A 24,015-nucleotide genomic window follows, 5' to 3' on the forward strand; every position below is an offset into this window, starting at 1 on the left:
CCTGCAGACCGAGGCCTCACCACACCTCCAACTTGCAAAAATCCCTTCTTTCCCTTTAATGTGGGGGAGGGCGGTGGAGGGGCAGAGGACCAGGGAGTGAGGCGTCCCCAGGCTCGGGGTTAGCGTGGCAGGCGGGCGCTTCTCACGGTGGCCACATCTCCCATGTCCTCCTTGGACCTGCGTCCAGGACTGGGCCACGGGCATTCTCAGTTCACAGCTCTCTGCCCGGGGCTCAGACCTCCACAGAGCCCGGCGGCCTCAGGTGCTGCTGTAGGAGCTGGACGTGGTGTAGCAGCTTCTTCTGGTGGCCGGCCAGGGTGATGCCCAGGGTTGGCAGGTCTCTGGTGGGGAAGGAGTGGATTAAATCGGGGCCAGTGTCTCCAAGATCCCAGGCGCCACCCCTGCCCTGGGGCCTGGGCTCCCCTCCCCCACTTCTCCCTGCTTACTCCAGGCTGAGCTGAGCCACGTCACTGAAGGTGTGGAGGCCAGACTGGGAGAAGCTGTCCTGGTAGCACTCCAGGCCGATGGCCGAGAGCCAGGCCTGGGGGGAGTCCAGAGAGGGAAAGTCCAGGGCCACGGGGTTCAGAAGGGCCTGGGAAGGTCTGAGGGGGAGGGGCAGGCAGGTCAATGTCCCCTCTTCATCCTAGGCCCCTTCACCTCAGTTTTCTTTTTGGTTTGCCTCATCCCTCCCTGGCTTTCCCACGCTTTAGTCCCAAGCTCCAGACCTGTCCCTGGGGCTCCCGCCGGAGTGCTCTGCTCCCTGCAGAGTGTCTGGCTTGCGGATCATCTTGTCAAACGCAGCCACCAGCTGGTCAAAGTGAGGTCGCTGGGTACGATCCTTCTGCCAAGTGTCCAGCATAAGCAGGTGTAGTCCAGGCGGACAGCCTGGAGGCGGGGGCAGCCGGAACTCCTGCTCTATTGCATTTAGTACCTGGGGGTTAGAGGAAGCACATGGTGCTCGGAGGCTATCGCTAGTGGAAAGGAATGTATTGTCAGGTAACCATGAGGTTGGAAAGGAACTTAAAAGATATGGAAAATGAGAGCCACGAATGGAGGGCTTCGAATGTGTGAGTCTGTGAAGGCTGGTGGGCTGGAGGGATAGCGGTGGGGAATCGGCAGTGTCTAGGTCAAGAGCTCACCTCCTGGTCACGCATGTCCCAGTAGGGCCGTTCTCCGTAACTCATCACTTCCCACATCACTATCCCAAAGCTCCAGACGTCGCTGGATGTTGTATGTTTCCCGTGTGCAATGACCTCTGGGGCTGCCCAGCGAAGCATACAGCTTGGGCCCTGAGGGGTGGGGTTGAAAGTAACAACAGCAATAATCAGAGCGGTGGTCCTAGCTATTGATCAGCTACTACCTGCTCAGATATGCGTCAGGGGTTTCACATCAAGCCTCTGGTTTAATCCCACAACAACCCTGGAGCATAGACGCCGTTATCTTCATTTTGCAGATGCAAAGCCTGAAGCATCCAGAAGTACAAACTTGCGCAAAGTCACAGAGCTCGAGGGTGGCGTGTTCACGACTTGTACCCAGCGGCTCTGACACTAGTCAGCGTTAGGGAAGGGCAGGAGGTGGTTCTAGGACTCCCACCCTCCCAGTCCCCTTTCTTCCCCAGTGTCCTCAGTCCCTGAAATCCCTCCATCCCACAGGTGAGCTCTGCCCCTTCAGACACTAAGATACACCACCTGAGGCATACACCACCTGAGGCATCCACCGCCCCAGTTCCAGCTCAGCCTCCGGCGCCCCCTGAGGGATGCGGGGCCCCAAGGCTGTGCTCTCACCTGAGGACTGTGGCCAAGACGAGCCACTTTGCACACTAGGTGGCTGTTCACCAGCACACTGTGGGCAGAGAGTGCACGGTGGACGAAGGCGAAGCTGGACAGGTAGTGCATGGCGGCGGCCACGCCCCGCTGCATGGCCACCAGCTGCAGGCTGCTGAACTGGCCCTCCCGCTGCTGTGGGATGGGGGGGCAGAGGTCAGCCAAGGGGTGGGGGACCTCGGCACATCACGCAGAGACACTGGCACCAAAAGGCAAAGGGACCTGGGGATCAGCGAACGGTCTGGGAATGAAGGACGGAGACCCTGGAGGTGGGGCAGCAGGGAGTGAACGCATAGACAGGGCTCTGCCTCCCGGACAGTTGAGAACTGCCCACCTTCCCGGCCCGAGCCGCCCCCCACACCTTGCCACCAGCCTGACTGACCCTCAGGAAGCTGTCCAGGGGGCCCAGCTCCATGAGCTCCGTCACCACCATGAGGGGCCGGCTCTTGGTGACCACGCCCTCCAGCCGCAGGATGTTGGGGTGCTGAAACTGGCCCAGCACTGCGGCCTGGCCTAGGAAGGCCATCTGCAGGCTCTCGGCGCCTCCGCTCCACAGGGCCTGGATGGCCACGGCCTGCTCCCGCCGTCCCCGGGGCTGCAGGCGGCCCCGGCGCACCTCCCCGAAGGAGCCTGGGAGAGCAGGTGTAGGCTGGGGGGTCTCCAGGCAGGACTCAGTGTCCTGCCCTGTTTAGGAGGGACCCTACTGGGACCCCTTCCGTGCCCTCCCTCTGCCATACCTGCTCCAATGACCTCCTCGATCTTCATGTACGTGGGATCGACCTCCCGTGCGAATTCTCGGATGGCCTGGCAGGGGTCCTCGTAGGTGGAGGGGTCGACGTAGTACTTCACCCCGAGCCCTGCAGGCACACGGGGTCCATTACGAGGAGGTGTGCAGGCGGGCGGCCCACGCACCCCAGGCACGCTCTCTCACTGCCGAAGACGGTGCCCAGGAGCTGCCCTCAACCCTGGGGGGCCCAGCCTTGCCTGGTGCCCTCCCGGCCCCCATCCCATCCCATCCCATCCCATCCCAGCCACACCCACACCTGGGCTGCTGTACTGCTGCAGCTGCTCCGTGTAGCCAGTTCCACGCCGCTTCCTGGGGGACAAACCAGAGTCCTGCAATCACACTCCCTCTCCCGTTTCCTCCCCAGTCTGCCCACGAAGGCCAAGGTCCTGCCAGGGATCAGTGGCTCAAAGGAGCTGGGCCCCAGGGCGGGGGCTGGGTGGTGGCGGAGGACACTCGTGGGCGCTTCTGCAGGGAACCTCGGGGCCATCAGGGCTTGGGACCGAGCTTTGGAGAGTACAGTGCTGGGCCATGGCGGGGAGAGACTCACCTCTGGAAGACGAGAGCCAGCACGGTGATGGCCGCCAGCAGGAGGAAGGCCAGCGCCCCCAGGATGGACCCAACCACCAAGGATAGTCTCTCAGGAAGCTGGGCGGACAGCTCACCTGGAGAACCAGCCACCCAGAGTCACAGGTGTGAGAGATCTCACACACCGCCCCGCGAGCACCCACTTCCCCACACAGCCCCGAAGGTCGGTGGGCAGCCACTCTCCCAGCCTGGAGGGTTTGGGGTGAAGGTTCAAGGCCTGGATGGTTCCTGGACCCCTCCTCACTATGCCTTGGGCCGCCCCCGCCCCGTCCAGACCTCCTCTCACCTTGAGGCAGCGTCTGGAAGTAGACCTTGCCCCCGTACGGGCCGTGGCCTGCGGCCGTCCGTGCCCGCACCTGGAAGCCATAGATGTGGCCAGGGCTCAGCTGGGTCACGGTGGCCGTGTTGGTCTCGCTGGTCAGGATGAAGGAGTGGGATTCATCTTCTGCCTGGGGGTGACAGCCGCTCACTCCCTGCCAGCTGTGGGGGCCCCTCGCCCCCTGCTCCTACCCACGCCCCTCGCAGCCCCTGCGGCAGGGCTCCGAGGCGCCTCCCGTCTCCCCACCTCCAGCTCCGCTGCGGAGCACTTCCGGCTCCCACCATCCCCGCCGGGCGCCCCTCTGCTCCCCACCTGGTCATAGTAGCGGAGCTGATAGTCCAGGATGTTCCCGTTGGTCTGGTCGGGCTGTGGCCAGGACACGGTGATGCTGCTGGAGGCCCGGCTCACCTGGTGCACAGCAGGGACTGCGGAGGGAACTGGAGTGGGGGGTTAGCGGCGGCCTCCAGGGTCGGGAGAGCGGGAGAGGGTTCTAGGGAGGTGACTGGCAGCTCAGGGGAGGGCGAGGCTCACCTGCGTAGCTGGTGCTGACATTGATGGCTGCAGCCTGGGGAGGGTCGGGGCTGAGCTCCGACACCCCGTTGACGGCCTGCACCTCCAAGATGTAGGGCACGTGTGCCCGGAGCCCCCCAACGAGCACGCGGCTCTCAGTCAGGCCCCTCTGGCGGGGGTCGAAATGCACCTCATCCCTGCAGCGGCGACAAGCGCCCTTGCCGCCCGCTCCACACTCCTTGCACACGACGTTGAAGAGCAGGTCCCCGCGTCCCCCCAGCTCCTGAGGCAGGCGCCAGTGCAGCATGAGCGCAGAGCCCTGCACCTCAAACCACAGCTCCTGAGGGGCCGACGGGGGCGCTGGGGAGGGCGTGTGCAGGGCAGGGAAGGGCCCGGAAGACGGGAGTCGTGGGGCGGGGGTGATTGGGGAAGGAAGGAGGCAGGGGAGGGAGGACGGCCCGGAGGGAGGAGACAGAAAGCAGGGGAAAGCAGAGAAGGCAGATGGGGCGAGAGAGGAAGGAGGTGGGCGAGGTGGGGGAAGGAGGCGGGGAAGAAAAACAAGGACACAGGAGAAAGAAGTCACTGCAAATGCAAACCAGCTGCCCCTCGTTGCCCTCCAGGCTCAACCCCAGCTGCCCCTTGTTGCCCTCCAGGCTCAACCCCAGCTGCCCCGTGTTGCCCTCCAGGCTCTCCCTCTCCTGGTCCCACTCCCATCCCACGCCCATCCCTGGGGCCGGGGTCGGGGGAGGAGTGGGGGAACTCACCAGTGCAGGGGGCCTCTGGGGGGTCGGAGCTGGCCCGGTAGAAGCCCTCCAGGCAGGGGCACGCAGGGGCCGCAGGGTCAGGGGCGAGGCTGCGGGCAGGGCACGGTGAGCAGGGGGCATTCCCAGCCGAGGCCTTGTAGGACCCCCTGGGGCAGGCTGAGGGGCAGAGGAGGGTAGAGGCCTCAGGCCCCCCCGTCCATCCCCTCCTGAGCCCCCCACACCCGCACACAGCCATCCTCCCAGCCTTCCGAGATCTATCTCCCCGTCACCCTCTCTCCCCTCTCTCCCTCCCTCAGCCAGACATTACTTCTGCCTTTTTGCTGGCACGGAATCACGTTTCCATTGACGGAAAAAGTGAGGTGTGGTCGGGGCTACAGCAGAGCAAGCGCCAGATGCAGCCGCCTGGCTCGACCGCATATCCTCCCTCTGCCGCAGAATCATCCTTTACAGCTGTATCCACGGCCTTCTACCTGCCTCCTGGTCACCTGGCCCTGGGGTGAACCACCCCCAGCTAGCTGGCAAATGCGGACAAAGGACCCCATTCCAAGACAGCCTAGGAGCTTAAGTCCTTTCATCTCCATCCCTTCTTAGGCCTGCAGCCGTAGGACCCCCAGCAATCGCTGTGGAAGGCTCAGATGGGCTGCTGAGAGCAAGGCTGTGCGCTTTAGGAAATAAATCTGGAGAAAACAGGCGTCCTTTCCTAAGATAACTTATTCCTGGCCTTCTGGGGACAAAATGAAGTGTGGGCTCGTTCAGGAGAGGATCCCAAAGGTGGGGGGCGAGTGCAAGGGCGCGGGGTCTCACCTTGGCAGGCCTTGTCTCCGCGAGCCGGCTCGTGCCCGGGCTGGCAGCGGCAGCCCCCGACGGCTACCATCCACTTGCCCTCCCCGTTACAGTGCAGCCTGGGAGGGCTGCCTCCTGCCTGGGCCCCTCCTCCATCCTCCTCGGGCTCTGCGTGCGCCACACAGGTGCCCACGGCCGCCACCAGGGAGGCCCCCCCGGCCCCACTGGCCTGCGTCTCAGGAAAGGTGGCGAAGGCGCGGACCATGGAGGGGCAGGCGTAGGAGAAGAGCCTGACCGCCACGAGGGCCAGGCAGGCCCCGGTGTCCTGAAAGGCCACGTAGAAGCCGCGCTGGGTCAAGGGCCCGAAGCTCCGCTCCTTAACGTTCAGCTGGAGCCCCGCCCGCTGCCCCGCCCCGCGCGGGCCGACCGCCCACGCTGAGGAGGCGGGGAAACTCTCATCCGCCGCGATCGTGTCCACCTTGGTCCAGCGTTTGAGGTGCCAGGAGGAGATGCTGTCGGAGCTGTCGGGCTCCTCGGCCTGGCGGTAGTAAAGCGTGAAGGTCTCCCGGCAGGTGCCCCCCGCCACGCCCAGGCTGGAGCAGGCCCGCACGGAGAAGTGCAGCCGGATGTGCGCTCTCTGGGCCCCTCGCCGCTCCACAAAGTGTGTCTGTAGCCAGTTGTCCTGCCCGGGGCCGGGAGGGGCCCCGGCCACGTGGCATGCCTCGAAGGTCCGAGTCAGGCGTTGCTGGTCATCCAGAACACTCACTTCGTCCCACTGCAGGGAGGACCACAAAGGGCATTAGCTGCTCCAGGCTGGAAAGGCGCAGGGAGGCGGGGGCATATCCCTCCAGGTGAAACTTAGCATTAATGACATGCAAAGCAGCTGAGGATACCCGGAAGTCCTGCTCCTCTGGCGGGCAGGCATCTTGTCAACACGATGGGGGCGGGGGGGGCGTTGGGTTCACAATGAAAGTGTGACACTCACCCCACCTGGTGGGTAGGTGAGCCAGCCAATCTCAGATGTCTCTCCAGTGGTGTCCAGCAATACCTCTGCCCAGTGATAAGAAGGGGCACGCGGTTAGCAGGCCTTCAGCCAGCAGGTCTCACCCCACCCCATTCCCATTAGGAAAAAGAGAACTGCCCGGCTCCTTGAATTCACTAAGGAGCACAGCTGTCTGTCGGGAGCCTTTCTCTGAAACCCGCCCCCTTCCCTTCCCCCTTCAGGTGTCTTCATCCTTTCCTGCCTCTTCTGAATCTTTCCCACTTCCCATCAGTGCTGGCTCTCCCCTGGCAGGTCGGGGTGGGGGGGTTCTCCCGTCTCCCCTCCCCCTTACCTTCCAGAGCCAGGACTGAGGATACCAGCACCAGGACCCACAGGCCACACAGCATGCCCGCCGCCCTGCTCCCTGACGGGGCAGCCCGCTCAGCAGCCATGAGGCATCTTCAGGGCTCCCACCATTGCTCTGGCCGCCACCCCGCTCCCAGGTGGGGCTGCTGCTTCGTAGACTGGGGTCTGCAGCCAAGCTGGCTTCCTAGGGAGACACAAAGGACCAGAGGAGGCCGGTGGGAGGGAATCGCATCGCTTCAGAGCTGGCCCTGGGTCTCCCCCTGTAGCCCGCAAAGTGCCCCGGCACCAAGCATGGGTGAGGGCCGGCAGGAGGCTGACTCTCTCCTGACCTGTGTCAAGTCCACCATCTTAGAGGACCATGTGCCCGGTCACCCACTCCGCTCCACAGGTGACCCACCTCTGAGCATCTGTTTCTCGTGGCCCTCCCCTTTAGAGCACCGGGTAGTTCTGGGCCAGTCTTACCCCTTTGCTTCTGGAAGGAGCTCTTCAAGTTCTTTCTCTTCATGTACTCTCCTCCCTTCCTCCTACGGCCACCCTGCATAGAAAATCAGAAGATTCTTCTCATTAAAAGCAGGCGAGTTAGAAGCTACTCCTTCCCTGGGGACACACGGTTCCCCCTGCCCAACACCTCCCAACCCCCATCAGACTCGGATACTCTAGACATTTCAGAGAGGCAGTGAAGCGAGAGGGACTGAAGAAGGAGAGCTGAGGGGTATGACGGGAGGGAGGGTGTGAGAGCAGATGCAGAAAAGAACATAGGCGGAAAGATTCCATCTGATAAAGGAGCCAGGACAGAGAAGGGATAGAGCTATGTAGGTCTGGCATACCTACATTTTATGAACCAAGGTCCTCTCTCCACAAGGGGCACATTTTTCCTCTGGCTTTCGGAAAACTAAATGTATGCCTCACGTATATGAAAAGACAGACGCTCCCTAGTTTGCTCACAGAGAAAGGGAGGCATGTTGAAACAACAGTGCAATGCCATTTTGTTCTATGAGATTAACAATGCCTGGGTGGGGAAGGTATGAGAAATAGGCTCTCTCGCATTCATTGCGCATACAGGCTCAGGTTGGTGTATCCTCTTAGAAGGACAGTTGGTGATGTCTGTCTAGCAGCTTCACTTCTAAGAATCTGTCCTTCAGGTATCGTCTACTTGGATCCTTTTGCACAGATGTTCGAACAAGAATATTTACTGCAGCATTGCTTGTAAGGGAAAAGACTGTAAAGTAACTGTTCAGCAATAGGAAGATGGTTAAAAAATTATGGCATAATCTTCAGAAGGAATAAGGGCTAGTGTTTATACACTGATATGAAAATAATTTCCAAGTGAAAGTACATAGTCCGTTGCAGAGCCATATACGGTATGCTCCCGACTGATGGGTAACTTAAGAAGGACCTGCATATACATATGTATGTAAGGATCTTTAAGAAAGGTAGACAAAACCTGGGAAGAAGGGGAGAGGGAGAGGATGGGGGCTAGTGCAAGAGACACTTACATATCCCCTTAAATTTTTATATATTAAAAATCTTGCATACATATTATTTTTCAATGAAATCATTAAAATTTCATTCAAATCCATAAATAATAACTGTTTAATAAAATGAATCAAAATAGCGTTCATGCTCTCCAAATGATTTCACGCTTTTATGTAAAACATTCCCGAGCCTTAAGAAGCGCAGCGCTGCGGCTCACAAGCACGTGCCCAGGAGCCCTGGCTGCCTCCAGGGTCACGGTGAAGACGAGCAGGCTCAGACCTTTCTTTGCTGGTTGGTCTAGGGTTAGTGGTGAGCTACGTCTCTCCTTGTGACTGAGTCTCAAAAGTCTGTGAGTTGCATGGACAGTAGACGTCATTTATTTCTCTTGAGAAGAAAACAAGAGGCATGCTTCTCAAAAGACACGAGTTTGAGAGTAAAAAAAAAAAGTCAATCGGAAGTTGGAACCTAAAAATTACACATTTCACACTGAAGCTGAAACTAAGCAATTAAACTGTATTTAATTTTGATAAATATGAGAATCATGATTTGATTTCTGTTCATCTAATTTTTTCAGTGTAGGCTGGCTATGCTGTAAGCTGAAGCCATCAGTGTTATCTCCAGGTGGTTTTCATGAAGACACCATTTCTGCATCTGCAAGGGCAGACATGGATGTCTGCCAAGTAGCCACTGAAATTTACCTTTCATGCCTCTAGAACCCTATATGAGAAACAGAGAGTTCAATTTATAGCCTACGGAGGCAAGGAAGGAGCATTTGCCAAATCTTCACGTTGTATATCTTACACAATTGTAAGTTGTAACCTTACACAATATTATATGTCAATTGTATCTCAGTAAAGCTGGGGGGAAAAAGAAGCATTTCCATAGGGCAAATTATTCCTAAGAAACAGAGGTTCTTTGCAAATCCTGTCCCAAATGCTACTAGAATCATTCACATATAAAATAAATGTTTCAAGAAGAACCAGGAGATGGGAAAATAAAAAGCACTGTCCCATCATCAACGGCTGTTTAAAGACTACCCTAAAGTAATTCATGTTGTAGACATACACCCCGCCCCAACTCTCAGTGACTTAATTTGGAGGCATGCTTGACACACCAGAGCAGACCAGATTCTGTCTGAAGAAACTTATTTATAACCTTCGGTCTTCTGGATCCGAACCAAAAAGAGGTCCTCATCAAACAGCAGAAGTACACTTCTGGGTACTTGAAGGTCCTCAACCATTTCTCTGACAAATGGTCACAGAGTCTTTAGGAAGGCTGTTATCAAGAACTGAAAATGCCAGCAGAACGTCTTTAAACAATGAAGGCTATAACACCATTTGCCCAGCAGACAGTCTTTAAAATAGCCTCTTTCAGTTAGAACATGGATGGATTCTGGAATCTGTACAAAGAAGAAACTATAAGTACCATGTCTTCTTAAACTTATAACTAGACAAATCATCATGGAGAAGGAATAATGAACACTTTGGAATAGCCCAGTGAATTGTTTTTGAGAGACAGCAACACATGAGAGAAAAGGATGCCCTGCAGATCATATCAGCTGTGCAGTATGGAACAGTCTAGAAGATGCATGGCCAAGCATTTGCTTTGAGGACCCACAATACAAGTAACACGGTGGCTTGTGGCTACAATAGGGCGTGTGCGCATAGCCTTAGTATGCATCTTGATGACAACATGAAGCTAGCCTCTCTCCAGAAGATCCAGAGAAGAGCAGAAGCAATGATAAAACACGCTAAATCCATTCAGTTTCTGTCGTCAAAAGGAATCAGGAAGAAAAGAATAAAGTGGAGACATCACATGTAGATTGCCACAAGTCATTTTTTGAAATTTTACAAAGAACAAAGACATTCATTAAAAAGAAATGGTTGAGGACCTTCAAGTACCCAGAAGTGTACTTTTGCTGTTTGATGAGGACCTCTTTTAGATCCAGATCCAGAAGACTGAAGGTTAAAAATAAGTTTCCTCAGAAAAAAACTGTTTCTGAGTGAGACTAGGAAGTTAGGTCAGTTCTTACATATCAAACAAAGTAGATAAGTCCAAGTCTTTTATTTTTTAATGTATAAAAAGAAACTGAGTGTACCTCTATGGTAAGGATAAAAATAAGGATAGAGGGAACTTTATTAAGACACGGAAGAAATTTTTGTCAACTAATTCCTGCCACTGCAGATTCTTTTGAAACAAGATTCAAAGGCAGAAATATAAGTGACAACACGCAGCTCCATCCCATGCCTAGAATACGAAACAAGCAGGACTCAGAACCTGATTTTCAAAGGTGCCTTCAACTGAGGCTGAGGACGAGGAGATCTTTCCGCGTTTGGTCCAGGAGTGCGCCCTGGGAGCAGCCAATCACATCCCTGCTGCCACACAGACAGAGACAGGCCTCCGTAAGGCCAGGCCCCTCACCCTCTTCCCTGTGGCCTGCTTGAGATTCCTCTATCTCCTCCAGCTCATGAAAGGAATCGGTCACGGTTTAGAAATCCTCTAACCCTTGAAAAAGCAGAAAACTGATCTCCATCAGGAAAACATTCACATTTCAGATGTGTATTGGTTTTAAAAATATAAAACACCAGGAGCAGCAGAAATGTGGATGTAAAATGATAGCTCAGAAAATGAGACTGATGAGACAAAGTTTCTTGTGATAAAAATTGCATTCTATGACCAGATTGTTTTTTTTCTCAGTTCCTCTTCTGGTTATACCATTTTATATCTTTTTGATACAGTAGGGACACGAGAGCCACAAGCCTGCTACATTTCTTTAGTTTACAAAAACATGACAGTTTCATAGGCATCAGGATTACATTTTGTTTTCACAAAATGGCAAAGATTAAAGATGTGTAGAATTTTAGCTTCTAAATCATAGCTTATGAGTTCTGTTGTCTATAAAAGTGAAAGATTTAAAAATAAATGAGTAAATCTGTAAGAATTTAAGAAGTTTACTGCGCTCAAATTAAAATGCTAAATATGATAATTTATGAACAAACCAAGCTGACTTAAATATAATTTATGCACCTCGATCCATAAAGCGAATTTTTAAAAATTAAATAATCTAAGCCCAGTGAGCTTGGACGAAGGTTATGGCAAAAGATATATTGGGCCAGTAAAATTGGTTACTGTAGGAGCATGGGGGAGCAGTTATTAACTGTCTCTTATACATACTTGAATTGTTTTTCTTGTTACAATGAGCATATCTTATTTTTATAATGAAAATCTCATAATTAGAATCTAGACAAAAAAGGAAAATATTTATAAAACTTAGACTAGTATAGCATGTTTACAATTTATCCTCCCTGCCCTGTGCCCTCTAAGTTTCAAAACATGTAGAAATTTTCATCTGTAAGAAGAAAGCAGAGAGGGAGAGGCAGCAGGACCTGGCAATGAATGAGTGAAATAATGTCAACAATAAAAGCAAAATAACTTCTATCCCTGGATAGCCTTTAAGCTTATCTCCCAAGAAGTTCAAACTGTCCCACTGATCATGCCATGCTTTTCTTACAGGATGTCACGCATCCTGTAAGCGAAGGCCTGCAACTTCAAAGAGAAAGAGGGGGACCGAGAGGTCTATACACTCGGAACGCACATGGGGCATCACCGCAAAGTGAGCCCCGACAGGGAAGCAGAGCAGCCTGCAAGGGCCAGCAGGGCGAGGGAAGGTCCCAAGGGCAAAGAGGCCAATGGTTTTAAGTGGCTGGTGTGTCTCACACCTGTTAGCTGCAGGGTCAGCGTGGGAGGGGTCAGCACCACAGGCCCTGTCGTCTGTCCTGTTCTGCAGCTGTTAAATGCCCAGGAAATTCCAGTATAATCCTTGCTCAGCTTAATGCTGCTGCCTCTACCCCTTAATCTCTACCTTGGTCTCGGTAGGTCTCTTTGAGATCTGGCCACCCGCCCTGAAAAGGATCCCAGAGGCCTTTAAGGAGGCATCCAGAGCAGACAGTGAGAGGTAGCTTTCCTCCGGCGCTTCTAGCCCCTGCTGCCCTGGCTGGAGAAGCCAACGTGCGGATTGGCTAGGACACACTGGCTAGCACACTGTCCCAGCAGAGGACGGTGCTATGTCCCTGGAGGCCTCCAGCCCCGAAGAATGTCCCCCAGAGCACGCAGAGGCAGACAAATGTGCCTCCCACTCCCCGGCTGGCTGTGGAGCTGGGGGAGGCTTTTAAGATGCAGGCGGTGTCTGGGTCTAGCCAGACAGCCACTTAGAACGAGCCACTCTGGCTGTGCATGATGGGGGGACATGCATGGTCCTGGTAAAGGGCCTCAGGGAGGGTGTTGGAGCAGTTGCTGCATATACAGGAGAGATGAGTAAGTGGAAGATTGTGGAAGAAAGCCCATGAGTGCCAGGACCGGTGCCCGTGAGAGCAAGTGTGAGTGTAAGGGAGAGTGTATATAAGGTGACATGGGAGGGGAGCAGGAGAGTATGCGCTGGGGGTGTGTGTGTGTGTGTGTGTGTTGTGTGTGTGTGTGTGTGTGTGTGTGTGTGTGTGTGTGTGTCAGCAGGCACATCCCTGCACATCCCCAGTGGTCCTCACGCTGCTGGCATATGCCCATGAGCCCTTCCCCCTCACCCTGGGTCTGTCCCTACTCCACCCCTAGTTGTCAACCTCTCTCTGCCCCGGGAGTTGTTCCTGTGGAAACACCTGGGCTGGGAGAGGAAGGTACGCAGGGAAGTAGAGAAAGGGAAACCTCAGGCTCAAAGCCCCCCAAACCCAAGCATCTCCATTCCACCTGGTGGGGACACAAGGCCAAGGGCCCAGCTCTGGAGATGGTGATCCGCTGGGAGAGCATCTGGCCCTGCCCGGAGGAGGGATGGTCCTGCCGGTCCTCTGCTCAGCCCATCACTGCCTGTTGCTCCCTGGCATTCTGATGACAGAGAGGCCCTTGCCTGCCATCTTCTCGTGCCCTGAAGGAACCGACAGACTCTAAAGGAGTCCTCTTCCCCAGGTCACTAGGCAGGTACGTACATGGGAGCCCGCACCCTAATCTTCCTGCAATAAAAAATGTGCATTGCCCTGAAAGAGCCAAGCGGCCCCTCTGAACAGCACCTGGCAAGTCTCAGAGCCCCAGTGCCCATCACTTGGGCAGTTTCCCTGGACTGCCAGCTTCCCACAGCTCCTTTCCCACTAAACGGGCATCTCTCCTTCTAGAGCCTGAGTCAAGTTCCCTGGGCGGGCACAGGGCCCGGGGTTAACTGACTGGGAACAGGCCCAGCCACTTCTCTCCCTGGGCACTGCCAGGGACATTACAACATCGGCTATGCTGGGCCCCTGCCAGCTCCCCCAGGGATGGGAGGAGAGAGGGGGCCAGACAGCCAAGACTGGTGGGTCCGGGTGTCGGGCAGGCAGGGCCACGCACCCACATGTAAAGCGAGCGGGTGGAGCTGGGGCAGCAGCAAGCAATAGACTTTGGCTGTAATTTGGGCGTCAGGGCTGCGGACCATGGAACCAAGCCTTCCCTCCACTCCAGGGCTTCTGGGTGGTGATGGGGCCGCGGGAGCAGGATAGGCTGTGGGGAGCTGAGGGCAGGTGTGCGGTCCACCTCCTTGCCCCTCCCAGCTCCGCCGGGATTGGAGACATGCCCCTAGAGTCGGAGGGGTGGGCAATCCCCTTCATGAGGCTGGGAGCCCGGCCTCTTCCAGGACCCCTAGATCAGGAACCCCTATATCCGAGCCAACCGAGTGTCTCTGGAAACACCGTGGGGGATCGCAGCAGCAGGCTTATCGGGGTGTCACTGACGGCTCGTTACAGGCGGGGGTGGGGTGGGAGCCAGGCTGGCCGGGTCCGCACCCCTCCCGAAGCCCGCTCTCGCTTTGGGGACGGAGACTCAGCACTCCCCCACGAGAACCCCCGGCTCTGCAGAGGCCCTGTCTGGAGGGCCCCTTTACTTCTGCAAACCCGAATTCCTGTCCCCAGGCACGCAGGCCCCCGGCCCCCCACGCCGCCTGCGACCCCCGGGCTCACCTTCGCGCCGGCCGCAGGCTCAGCAGGTCTGCACCCCTCGAGGCCCCGCGCTGGAGCCGGGGCTCCGGGCGCTCACCGGGGCCGCCCGCCTCTCCGCTCGGGTGCAGGGACCAACCTTCTCCGCGGCGCGGGTCCGCGCGGCGGCAGGGGCTGCTCCGGAGGCGGGGCGCCGGGGACCGTGAGGGGCCCGCGTCGCGCTCGCCGGCGCCGCGCTGGGTCGCGGGTCCCGCCGCCCGCTGCTCTGCTCCCGAGCGGCGGCCGAAGCGAGCGCAGCCCGGCCCGCCCCCTCCGCGTCCCTCCCCGCCCGGCCCGCCCCCTCTCCGGCCCCTTCGGCCGCCCTCCCTCTCCCCTCTTCCGGGGAACCCAGCCCGCCCTCTCGGCCTCGGCGGCGAGTACGCGGCGCCCGCTCCGCGGCCCCGGCGCGCGGGGCTCGCCCGGGGCCTGCCCGTCCGCCGGGCCAGGGGACGTGGGCGCGGAGGATGGCGTGCGGGCCGGGCTGGGGGAGGCGGCCCGCCGGGCGGCCGGGAGCTCCGTTTAAAGCCCCCGGGGCGGGTGGGGGCTCCGGCGCTTGGAGAGCTGCGCCGCTGGTACCCAGGGCAGGGCAGGGGCACCCGCGCCCCCTCGCCTCCCCTGCTTTTCTGCTTCAACTCCAGGAACTAAACCCGCTGTTTTAGTTCCCACTCAGATTTGAACTAAGGTGGGCGTGAGCTGAGAAAAAGAGAAAAGAAGGAGAAGGGGGTGGAGGGAAAGACAAACTGAGAATTTAGAGGGTGCGGAGGTGGGCTGGGGGTGGATAGGCAGTCAGGGTACGAAAGGGGCTCGGATCTAGCCTTCAGCTGTGCTCCGCGTTGGAGACGCTGGATCTTGCTCAGCTGGGGCTTCTGACTCCACCCGCCCTCCCTCCCTCCTCTCCGAAGGGCAGAGAAGCCTGGGTCTCAAAGGGGAAGCCCCGAGGTCGGTGCCAGGAACTTACACTGCCGGGCAAGTCGCTGGACCTCTGGGAGCCTCTTGCCTCGCCCGCTCCCCAGAGAGAAATTCCCCACACGGATGAGAGGCGGTGGAAGGTACTCGCAGCGGGTGCCTGGAAGGGTTGAGGAACGGAGGGGGCGCCGCGAGGAAAAAAGGTTTCTGCCCACCCGTAGCCTCCTCTCAAACCCGGGACAGGATTGGGGTTCTATTGTTCCGGTCCTAACAGCACTGAGCTGAGGCCTTGCTGCGAAGTGTTGCTACCACCTGCTGGCTCTTTCAAAGAACACAAGTATCGGGGGAGTCTGGCTTATTCCCTGACCCCCAGCTCCCCATATTACCCTGTCCCACATCCTTCTACGTTCTTCATTTATTCCCGACACCTTTATTAAAGTACTAGCTGCAAATGGGCTGGTCAAAACTGGTACTTAAGGAGCATTCAGAAATCCTGGAAAATTGTGAAAGAGGTCTATGAGCCAACAAGCACAATAAACAGAACAATGAAACTCATTAGCAGAAACAGGCTTTAATGAATTGGCTGAATGAGTGATATAAAGACAGACAAAGGCGACTGAACTAGTCCCCACTGGGCAAGGGGCTTGTTTACTCTCAATATCTGAGTCAATTAATAAGCCTAATGCTGTTGAGGGATTCTGCGTTTGGACATCCAAATAATAAGTCCACTCACATTGGTGAGTTTATCTGTTTCTTCTCTTTGCTCTGAAACTCAGTGGTAGAGAATTGCCTTCATTTCCAAATCAGTTCTCCCCAAGACCTTGAAAGACTTTTGTGGAGAAACCTGGCTTTATATGCAATATTATGTAACTCATGATCCTAGATATAGTAATAATTTGATTGTCAGAAAGCTATGGGTATATTGGAAACTTTTTAAAAAAGTGTATGATTAAATTATGTTAAAAATAAAAGTATCAATCAAACCAAAACATAGAAGTAACTTTATAAAACCCAGAAGTTCTAATAGAAATTTGCAATTCATCATATATTGACATTATAGCAAAAAAATATCTCTATTCCTTTCTATTGTCTGACATAGCTCATTTTTTATACCACCCATTAGGTGCCTATAATATGAAATTAAGTTTTTGTTGTCTGAGGCTTATGTAATTAGTTTTTCTTCGTTAATATTTGAGAGGGATCTGGTCTTCAAAGAAAGCTCCCTTGTACCCTGGAGGCAAAGAGGTTTAAATTTGTGATGACAATTTGCCCTGTATCGTAATCTCCTATGTTATCAAACTAAATTTTAACAGCAGGTGGATAGTACAGAATGCATTGTTAAGTGATGCTGCCATCTGCAGCTATTAGAAAACAAAGTAATAAGATCCTTCTTAAAGTTGGACATAAATCCTTTCTAAAATTTGTTCAGTGCCTGGCACACATTAGGTGCTTAGAAGTGTTTTAGAATAAGTGAATAAAAAAATCATAGTATTTAAATTTGCTCTGTGCTGAAGGGCAGGACCTAACAAAGTCTGTAGCTCACAGAAGTCATTATGTTGGGACACAACCATCTACAATGTAAATTTGGAGCCAAAGAGAGTGGCATGGACATATATACACTACCAAACGTAAAATAGATAGCTAGTGGGAAGCAGCCGCATAGCACAGGGAGATCAGCTCAGTGCTTTGTGACCACCTAGAGGGGTGGGATAGGGAGGATGGGAGGGAGGGAGACGCAAGAAGGAAGAGATATGGGAACATATGTATATGTATAACTGATTCACTTTGTTATAAAGCAGAAACTAACACACCATTGTAAAGCAATTATACTCCAATAAAGATGTTAAAAAAAAAAAGATCCTGAGTAGAAAACTCCAGGTGATTTGAGATGGCTTTTTAACTGGTTCTGGTTTTCTTTTGTTTTGTTTTTCTGTTTTTGCCTCCTTCTTGGGTTTTTCTCTCTCCAACATCTGTCACTCCCCAAGGATGTGCAATTTTCTTCTTTTTTATTTCCCTTTAGAATGGCTAATGCAAGCTAATGTTATTATAAACAAAGAGCTTTATAAGTAATTTCAGTGATAAGAATTCTAGTAAAAAGCAAAAAAGCAACTTGCTGAGCCCCCAGATCTCTTATTCCAAGATATGAGTTATAGCTCCAGATGCACAAGCTCACAGGGTCCCTGGCATGTCCCTGAACTGTCTCCAGGCTCCGTGGCCTCTAGGGGCAGTCTTCCCAAAAGCTGGAGTGTGGTCTCCAAACATTTTGGCCTATAAAAGTGTCAAATGCCCAATTTTTTTTTTTTCTGTTTAGAAACTTCTAGAGTAAACCTACAGGACTGGTTTGTTTGAAAGACAAACCTAGTTTGCAACTGATTTGTACACCAGTGGTGACTGATAACCCGAATGCTCATTGGATGTGAGTGATCTTCAAAGTTTACCCAACAGAGTCTCACACTTTTGCATTACTTTAACCGAACGATAATAAAAAGACATTCAGAGGTATTAGTGCACAGAGAGAAAGAGAAAGGCTCTTCTCTCCTGATAGGATGTTTAATCAGTTAGAGATTGATGTCAGCTGTATATAAGGGCCAAATCGAGGAATTCAGGGATGCTGTGGCAGCCCCAGGTCAACAAGACTTAGGTTTCTGCCCCTCCACCTCTAGCGTGAAGCCTTGTTCTCAGGTTGTCGGCCCATCAGCCAGGGCTCCAATTATAAGGTCTATTAGTTTCAGTCAAGAAATAGAAGATGGGCACAGGATACAGGGCATAGTTTCAGCAGAGTTAAGACTCTTTGAAGATCCTTCCTGGGGACTTTACCCAGTGACTTCTCCTTGTACGTTATTGGCCAGAGAATACACGTGCACCAAATAAAATTAAAGATCTGTTAGTGAGAGAGGAGAAGGGAAAGAATGTTAGACAAGCAACCAGCAGCCTCCGCCGCAAATGAGCTGAGATGATCACAATTACCTACTTTTCCTGCAATCTATGAAGACGGAGGCTTTTCATAAGACATCCTTGCAGCCCAGCCCTCCAGGCCATCATCTTTAATACATATTTTTAAAGTTCAAAGATGATTCCTAGGAAGTTAATGGAGTGAATGGAATGCTAGGTGCCTCCTTTTACTAGAATAATTATGACACCATCTCAATAGAAAAATCCTCTGCAGTTACTCATATAAACCAGAAGAGTTGAAAACATTCCAGATTTTAATAAGAGTTTGGGCAATACCCACGTGCGGGACAGGGTTGACAAGTGTGCCACACCACTCTGCTCCTTCCCTTTGTCTATGCTGTGTCTTCTCCCTTTGGATCCAGACAGGGTGCGATGATCTACAACATGGAGCAGATGATCCCATGGTCCGCTCTCCCAGTCACATGCAGTCTTGTCCTCTAGCTCTGATCCCAGACCGTGTTCTCTGAAAACATCCACATTCCCCCCCGCCCCCGCACCAAAAAATAGGAAGGGTGACCTGCATTGCTGCACGCTCTGCCACTAGCTCTAGATGTGGCTGGAGCATTTCCTCGTTCTCAGGCTGCTGGATGTTCCCTCGTCTTAGACAATAGTTCTCCCTCTCCGTTCATATGGGATTCTGGAGTCTATCCCATCAGACCTTTAATCACCAGTAACAAAAGGAGCAAGTCGGTATTAATAATTAGTAAACGACAACAAAACTTGAGATCTTTTAAAAATCTGAGGCCAAGTGAAAAAGGAGTAATGATGTAAGAGTTTAAAGAAAAGGTTTTCACTTTATATTCTTAGTGAGTTAAAAGCAGATACGGAAACTATTTTTAAAGGTTGGGATGAAAAGGGAGTGTGAAAAAAAAAAAAAGAAAAGCACAATAGCCAAAATAAAATCTCAGTCATGCAGAAAGAAAAAAATTGACTTAAGACTCCAGGAAAAACAAACCAGTGAAATATAACATGAACCTGGGAAGACATTCCATGTGAGACGTAAATAGATTATTTTTTAAATAACAGAGAAGATAAAACATCTGAAAAATACAAAAGGAGAATTCTAACCTTAAAATGACAGTAATATCAGAATGAGAAGACAGATTAAAAACACAAGAGAGGGCTTCCCTGGTGGCGCAGTGGTTGAGAGTCCGCCTGCCGATGCAGGGGACACAGGTTCGTGCCTCGGTCCGCGAAGATCCCACATGCCACGGAGCGGCTAGGCCCGTGAGCCATGGCCGCTGAGCCTGCACGTCCAGAGCCTGTGCTCCGCAACGGGAGAGGCCACAGCAGTGAGAGGCCCGCGTACTGCAAAAAAAAAAAAAAAAAAAAACACAAGAGAAGAAAAATAAAAAATTAACGAAATTTATTTCAGTATCTGGCACAGGCTAAATACTTTATTTTTAATAAATTAATTTATTTTATTTTTGCCTGCGTTGGGTCTTCGTTGCTGTGCGCGGGCTTTTCTCTGGTTGTGGCGAGCAGGGGCTACTCTTCATTGCAGTGTGCGGCTTCTCATTGCGGTGTCTTCACTTGTTGTGGAGCATGGGCTCTAGGTGTGCGGGCTTCAGTATTTATAGCACGTGGGCTCATTTATTGTGTCTCTCAGGCTCTAGAGCACAGGCTCAGTAGCTGCTCCGCAGCATGTGGGATTTTCCTGGACCAGGGCTCGAACACGTGTCCCCTGCACTGGCAGGCAGATTCTTAACCACTGCACTGCCAGGGACATCCACATGCTAAGTACTTAATGAATATTTATTACATGGTTGAATTAACTTTAAAAAAAACTCATGAAACTGACAATTTAGCAAAACTGAGGCAGAAATCAATACCAAGATATATTCTGGTAAAAGTTTTCCAGTGAGTACCTTATAAATTTATACACACACACAGAGTTCATTTTTAACAAAGAGTCAAAGTCAAGATGTGTTCATATTTCTTTTCTGGGGCATTGATTAATGAGAAGGTCCATAGCTGTAGAATAATACCTTCAGAGTGCTCAGAAGAAAAGGATAAAACACAATTGATCAGCTTCTAAAAAGCCATTCCCAACTCTTCTCGTTAGCTACCTGAAATGTTGAGGCTGAGAAGCTTAAATAATTGCCCTCCTAGTCTTTCTTACAGTTAGGAGCGGATACCCAAACCTAATTCTGCTTCATGAAAAGGAAATAGAATTCTGCTTGGGGCACTTCTGAGAAAGCTTTTGGATTTCTGATAAAAGGGCACAGATTTGGCTGATGTGGCCCTTTCTTGTCTGTCTTGCTTTGAAATCATCCCTTGGACATTGTACTGGTTTCCTACCAAATGCCACAAAAAACTTAGCAGCTAAAAACAACACAAAGGTATTATTTTACAGTTCTGGAGGTCAGAAGTCTGAAACAGGTCTAGCTGGGCTAAAAAAAAAAGAAAAAAAAATCAAGACGTAAGCAGGTCTGTGTTCCCTCTGGAGGCACTGTTTCCTTGACGTCTCTAGTGCAACGTCCAGAGGCCACTGCATTCCTTAACTCATGAATTTCTCTATCTTTAAAGCCAGCAATGTTGGGCTGAGTTCTTCTCACTGACTCTCTTCTCTCTCCCTTTTCTACTTATAATCACTTGTGTGATTATATTGGATCCACCCAGATAATCCAGGATAATTCTCTCCATCTCCAGGTTAAGTAATTAGCAACCTTAATTCTATATGCAATCTTAATTCCCCACTGCCATGTGCACTCATATAATAGATTTCAAGGATTAGGATGTGGATATCTTTGGGGACCATTATTCTGGTACCACAGACACGGTGGCTGGAGCTGCAGCAGCCATACTGGCAGCTGAGCCAAAGCCAGCAACCACATATACTGCTTGTTATATGGAAAAAAAAACCCCAAACCTGTAATTGTGATTTTTGTTACCTGCAGCTTCATACTTCTCTATTGAATATAGACTTAAATACTATATTCCCAGCTCAGGACCTATTCTTTTCACGAGGCAAGATAAGGTCATTCTCAGATCTGCAAATTCTTGGAACATTTACTACTGAAGTCTGTTTTCCAGCAAGACACACTGCAAAAGTACTCTGAACAATTAAGAGATGAATAAGCAACTTCATTCTTCATTATGAAAGCTGTGATTGAGAAAAAGTGGTTATAATCACTGAAACTAAAGTTGTAGGATAAATAAAATACAAAACAAAATACAAACCTGCAAATCACTAGGCAATAAAAAGAGGAACATTAAGTAATTGAGAGTAATTATGGGAACAAAAGTAAAATATTCGATGTAAATATAAAAGAAAGTTTCTTTGAAAGGAGATTTTAAACTCCAGATTAGTATAATCCAAAGTATGAAAGGGAAATAGCAAAGATGGGGATGTCATCAGGGTTAACTTCCTTGACATCATCAAAGGAAGTCCATCGTTACTGTTGGCATAATTAGGTAAAAAGACTTCTAAATAGATAATCATGTAAGATTATCTTTAAAATAGGGTGTTAACCTTACAAACCATAGATAAAAGATAAAAGTAAATGGATATAGTTCATTCATGCAAAGGCAAAATATACAAAAGATAACAAGGAAGCATTAAAATGTGGAAAACATAATTAAAGTGACAGATGTCAAACCAAGTACACTGTCCTAATAAGCATAATATTCTAGAACAATTTCCATGGTAAGTCAGTGGAATAAGTATGTTGTGAGATTTCTTCAGGTAGCAAGTAACAAAAAGTCTCTTTCACATTTTGTAATATACTTAAATAATGAATTGTTGTCTTTTGCATTTCTGGAAATATTTCTATAAATGAGATGGTATTAGGGGGGCACTTGACCCTTTAATTTCTCAAATAAAAATGGAGCCATCAGTAACAGTACAAAATAATACTGTTAAAATTAAAGATATAGTTTTGAAATATTTAAACCATGGAGTTTAAATACACTCTCTCTGTCTCTCTGTCTCTCTCTCTCACACACACACACACACACACACACACACACACACACACACACACACACACACACACACACACACACCCAGGGAAGGAGAACATTGCTATCCTTCCCACTGCCCACCTCTCCTCTTCTTCTACCCCTCTCTTTCCCTGCACCTTCACAGCCCAAGGAGAGATGCGAAAAGATGCTAATTTGTTTGCAAAATTGATTAGGCTCTTACAAGCAGTAATTTCAAAAGCTTCATCTGAGTCTTTGTGTAGCTAAAGCAGCAATCATGAAAAAGGGTAAAGTTTAGAACTGAACTCACTTTTTATTTATTATAAACCCAACAGGATGCAGTGTGAAAGGGGGAAATGATTAAAAAAAATCATGGGATAGTCACATTCAAATTCAACAAAAATATAGGCTTAAAGACTTTAACCACTTTAAATGAAAACATGAAATTGTTTATTTCCATGTTGGAAAATAGAGTACATTTCTTAACTGGATTATGTTTATTCATCTCATTCAAAATAGATTAATGAAGTAGAGACATTTGACAGATAATGCAGAATGTTAAATAAAACTAGTGGAAATTACAGAAATTTCCCATGTTAACGCTCATAAAATCCCTACAACAGGGGCTTCCCTGGTGGCGCACTGGTTGAGAGTCCGTCTGCCGATGCAGGGGATGCGGGTTCATGCCCCGGTCTGGGAAGATCCCACATGCCACAGAGCGGCTGGGCCCGTGAGCCATGGCCGCTGAGCCAGTGCATCCGGAGCCTGTGCTCCACAACGCGATAGGCCACAACAGTGAGAGGCCTGCGTACCGCAAAAAAACAAACCAAAAAAAACCCTACAACAACACTAACTTCCCCTTTCTTCCCTCCAACAAATTTTTTAATTGCCTAGAAGGAGCTTTTCTAACACTGCTGTTCATAATAATGTAATTACTAATTTTATTATGGGCAAGGTGGGCTTTACTAATTGTTAGATAATTAGGTTTTTTTCTTCTTATAATTTTGTCCTGTACTTTTTATGAGAATTAATGTTTTGTCTTCTGAGTTGTGCTTTTCTGAATCACCACTCCCTGTTGGATACTAGAAGAAAAAAAAAGTGGCATATTTATTTATCACTTTGGTTACAAGATGAAGAAGGAGAGTAGATTTAGTGCTACCCTGTATTATCCTGCTGGAGACTCCCCCAGAGTAAAGTAAATAACTCAAAGTATCCCCCCGAAGAGATGTTAGAAAACCAGATTACTTTAATGCAGTATGTGTAAGAGGAATAGAAAAACGAGATATCAATGCTACATTCCTTGAAAATACTTACTGTTGCTCAAACTAATCGTTCTACTTAGCGGGATTTTTCTCTCTTTTGTCATCTAGGTAACTCCTATTTATTCTTAAAAATCTCAGCTGAAAGCCCAGAAATAAACCCTCACATATATGGTCAATTGATTTTTGAGGAGTGCGCTAAGATCCTTGAAAGAGGAAAGGACAATCTGTTCAACAAATGGCACTGGGAAAACTGGCCAAAGACTGAAGTTGGACCCTTACCTTACATTATATATGAAAATTAAAATGAATCAAAGAACTAAACTTAAGAGCTAAAACTATAAAACTCTTAGAAGAAAACATTGGGGAAAATCTTTGTGACTTTGGATTTGGTAACGATTTCATGGACATGACACCAAAAGCCAGGCTCACACACACAAAGATAAATTGGACTGCATCAAAATTAAGAACTTTTGTATGTCAAGGGATAATATCAAGAAACCAAAATGATAATGTAATGAATGGAAGAAAATATTTGCAGATTAAATATCTGGTATGCGTTTAATATCCAGAATATGTAAAGGACTCCTAAGAC

At 50.6% G+C, this 24,015-nt stretch overlaps 1 protein-coding gene across 1 annotated transcript; it reads right to left on the reverse strand.

The window, feature by feature from the left end:
* Window positions 1-109: 109 nt before the first annotated feature.
* EPHB6 (EPH receptor B6) lies at window positions 110-7,448 on the reverse strand. The gene is made up of 17 exons (XM_082662016.1): window positions 7,382-7,448; window positions 6,906-7,103; window positions 6,557-6,621; window positions 5,593-6,346; window positions 4,789-4,944; window positions 4,046-4,384; window positions 3,827-3,951; window positions 3,482-3,644; window positions 3,158-3,272; window positions 2,867-2,919; window positions 2,561-2,680; window positions 2,206-2,453; window positions 1,785-1,958; window positions 1,140-1,289; window positions 726-931; window positions 447-602; window positions 110-341 (listed from the first exon to the last, which is right to left on the reverse strand). Exons 2-17 carry the CDS (start codon window positions 7,003-7,005, stop codon window positions 233-235), a joined length of 3,033 nt encoding a protein of 1,010 aa, XP_082518142.1. The 5' UTR covers window positions 7,006-7,103; window positions 7,382-7,448; the 3' UTR covers window positions 110-232.
* Window positions 7,449-24,015: the final 16,567 nt, after the last annotated feature.

Source organism: Grampus griseus (genome assembly GCF_964374135.1).
Source record: "Grampus griseus genome assembly, chromosome: 9".
Classification (NCBI taxonomy): domain Eukaryota; kingdom Metazoa; phylum Chordata; class Mammalia; order Artiodactyla; family Delphinidae; genus Grampus; species Grampus griseus.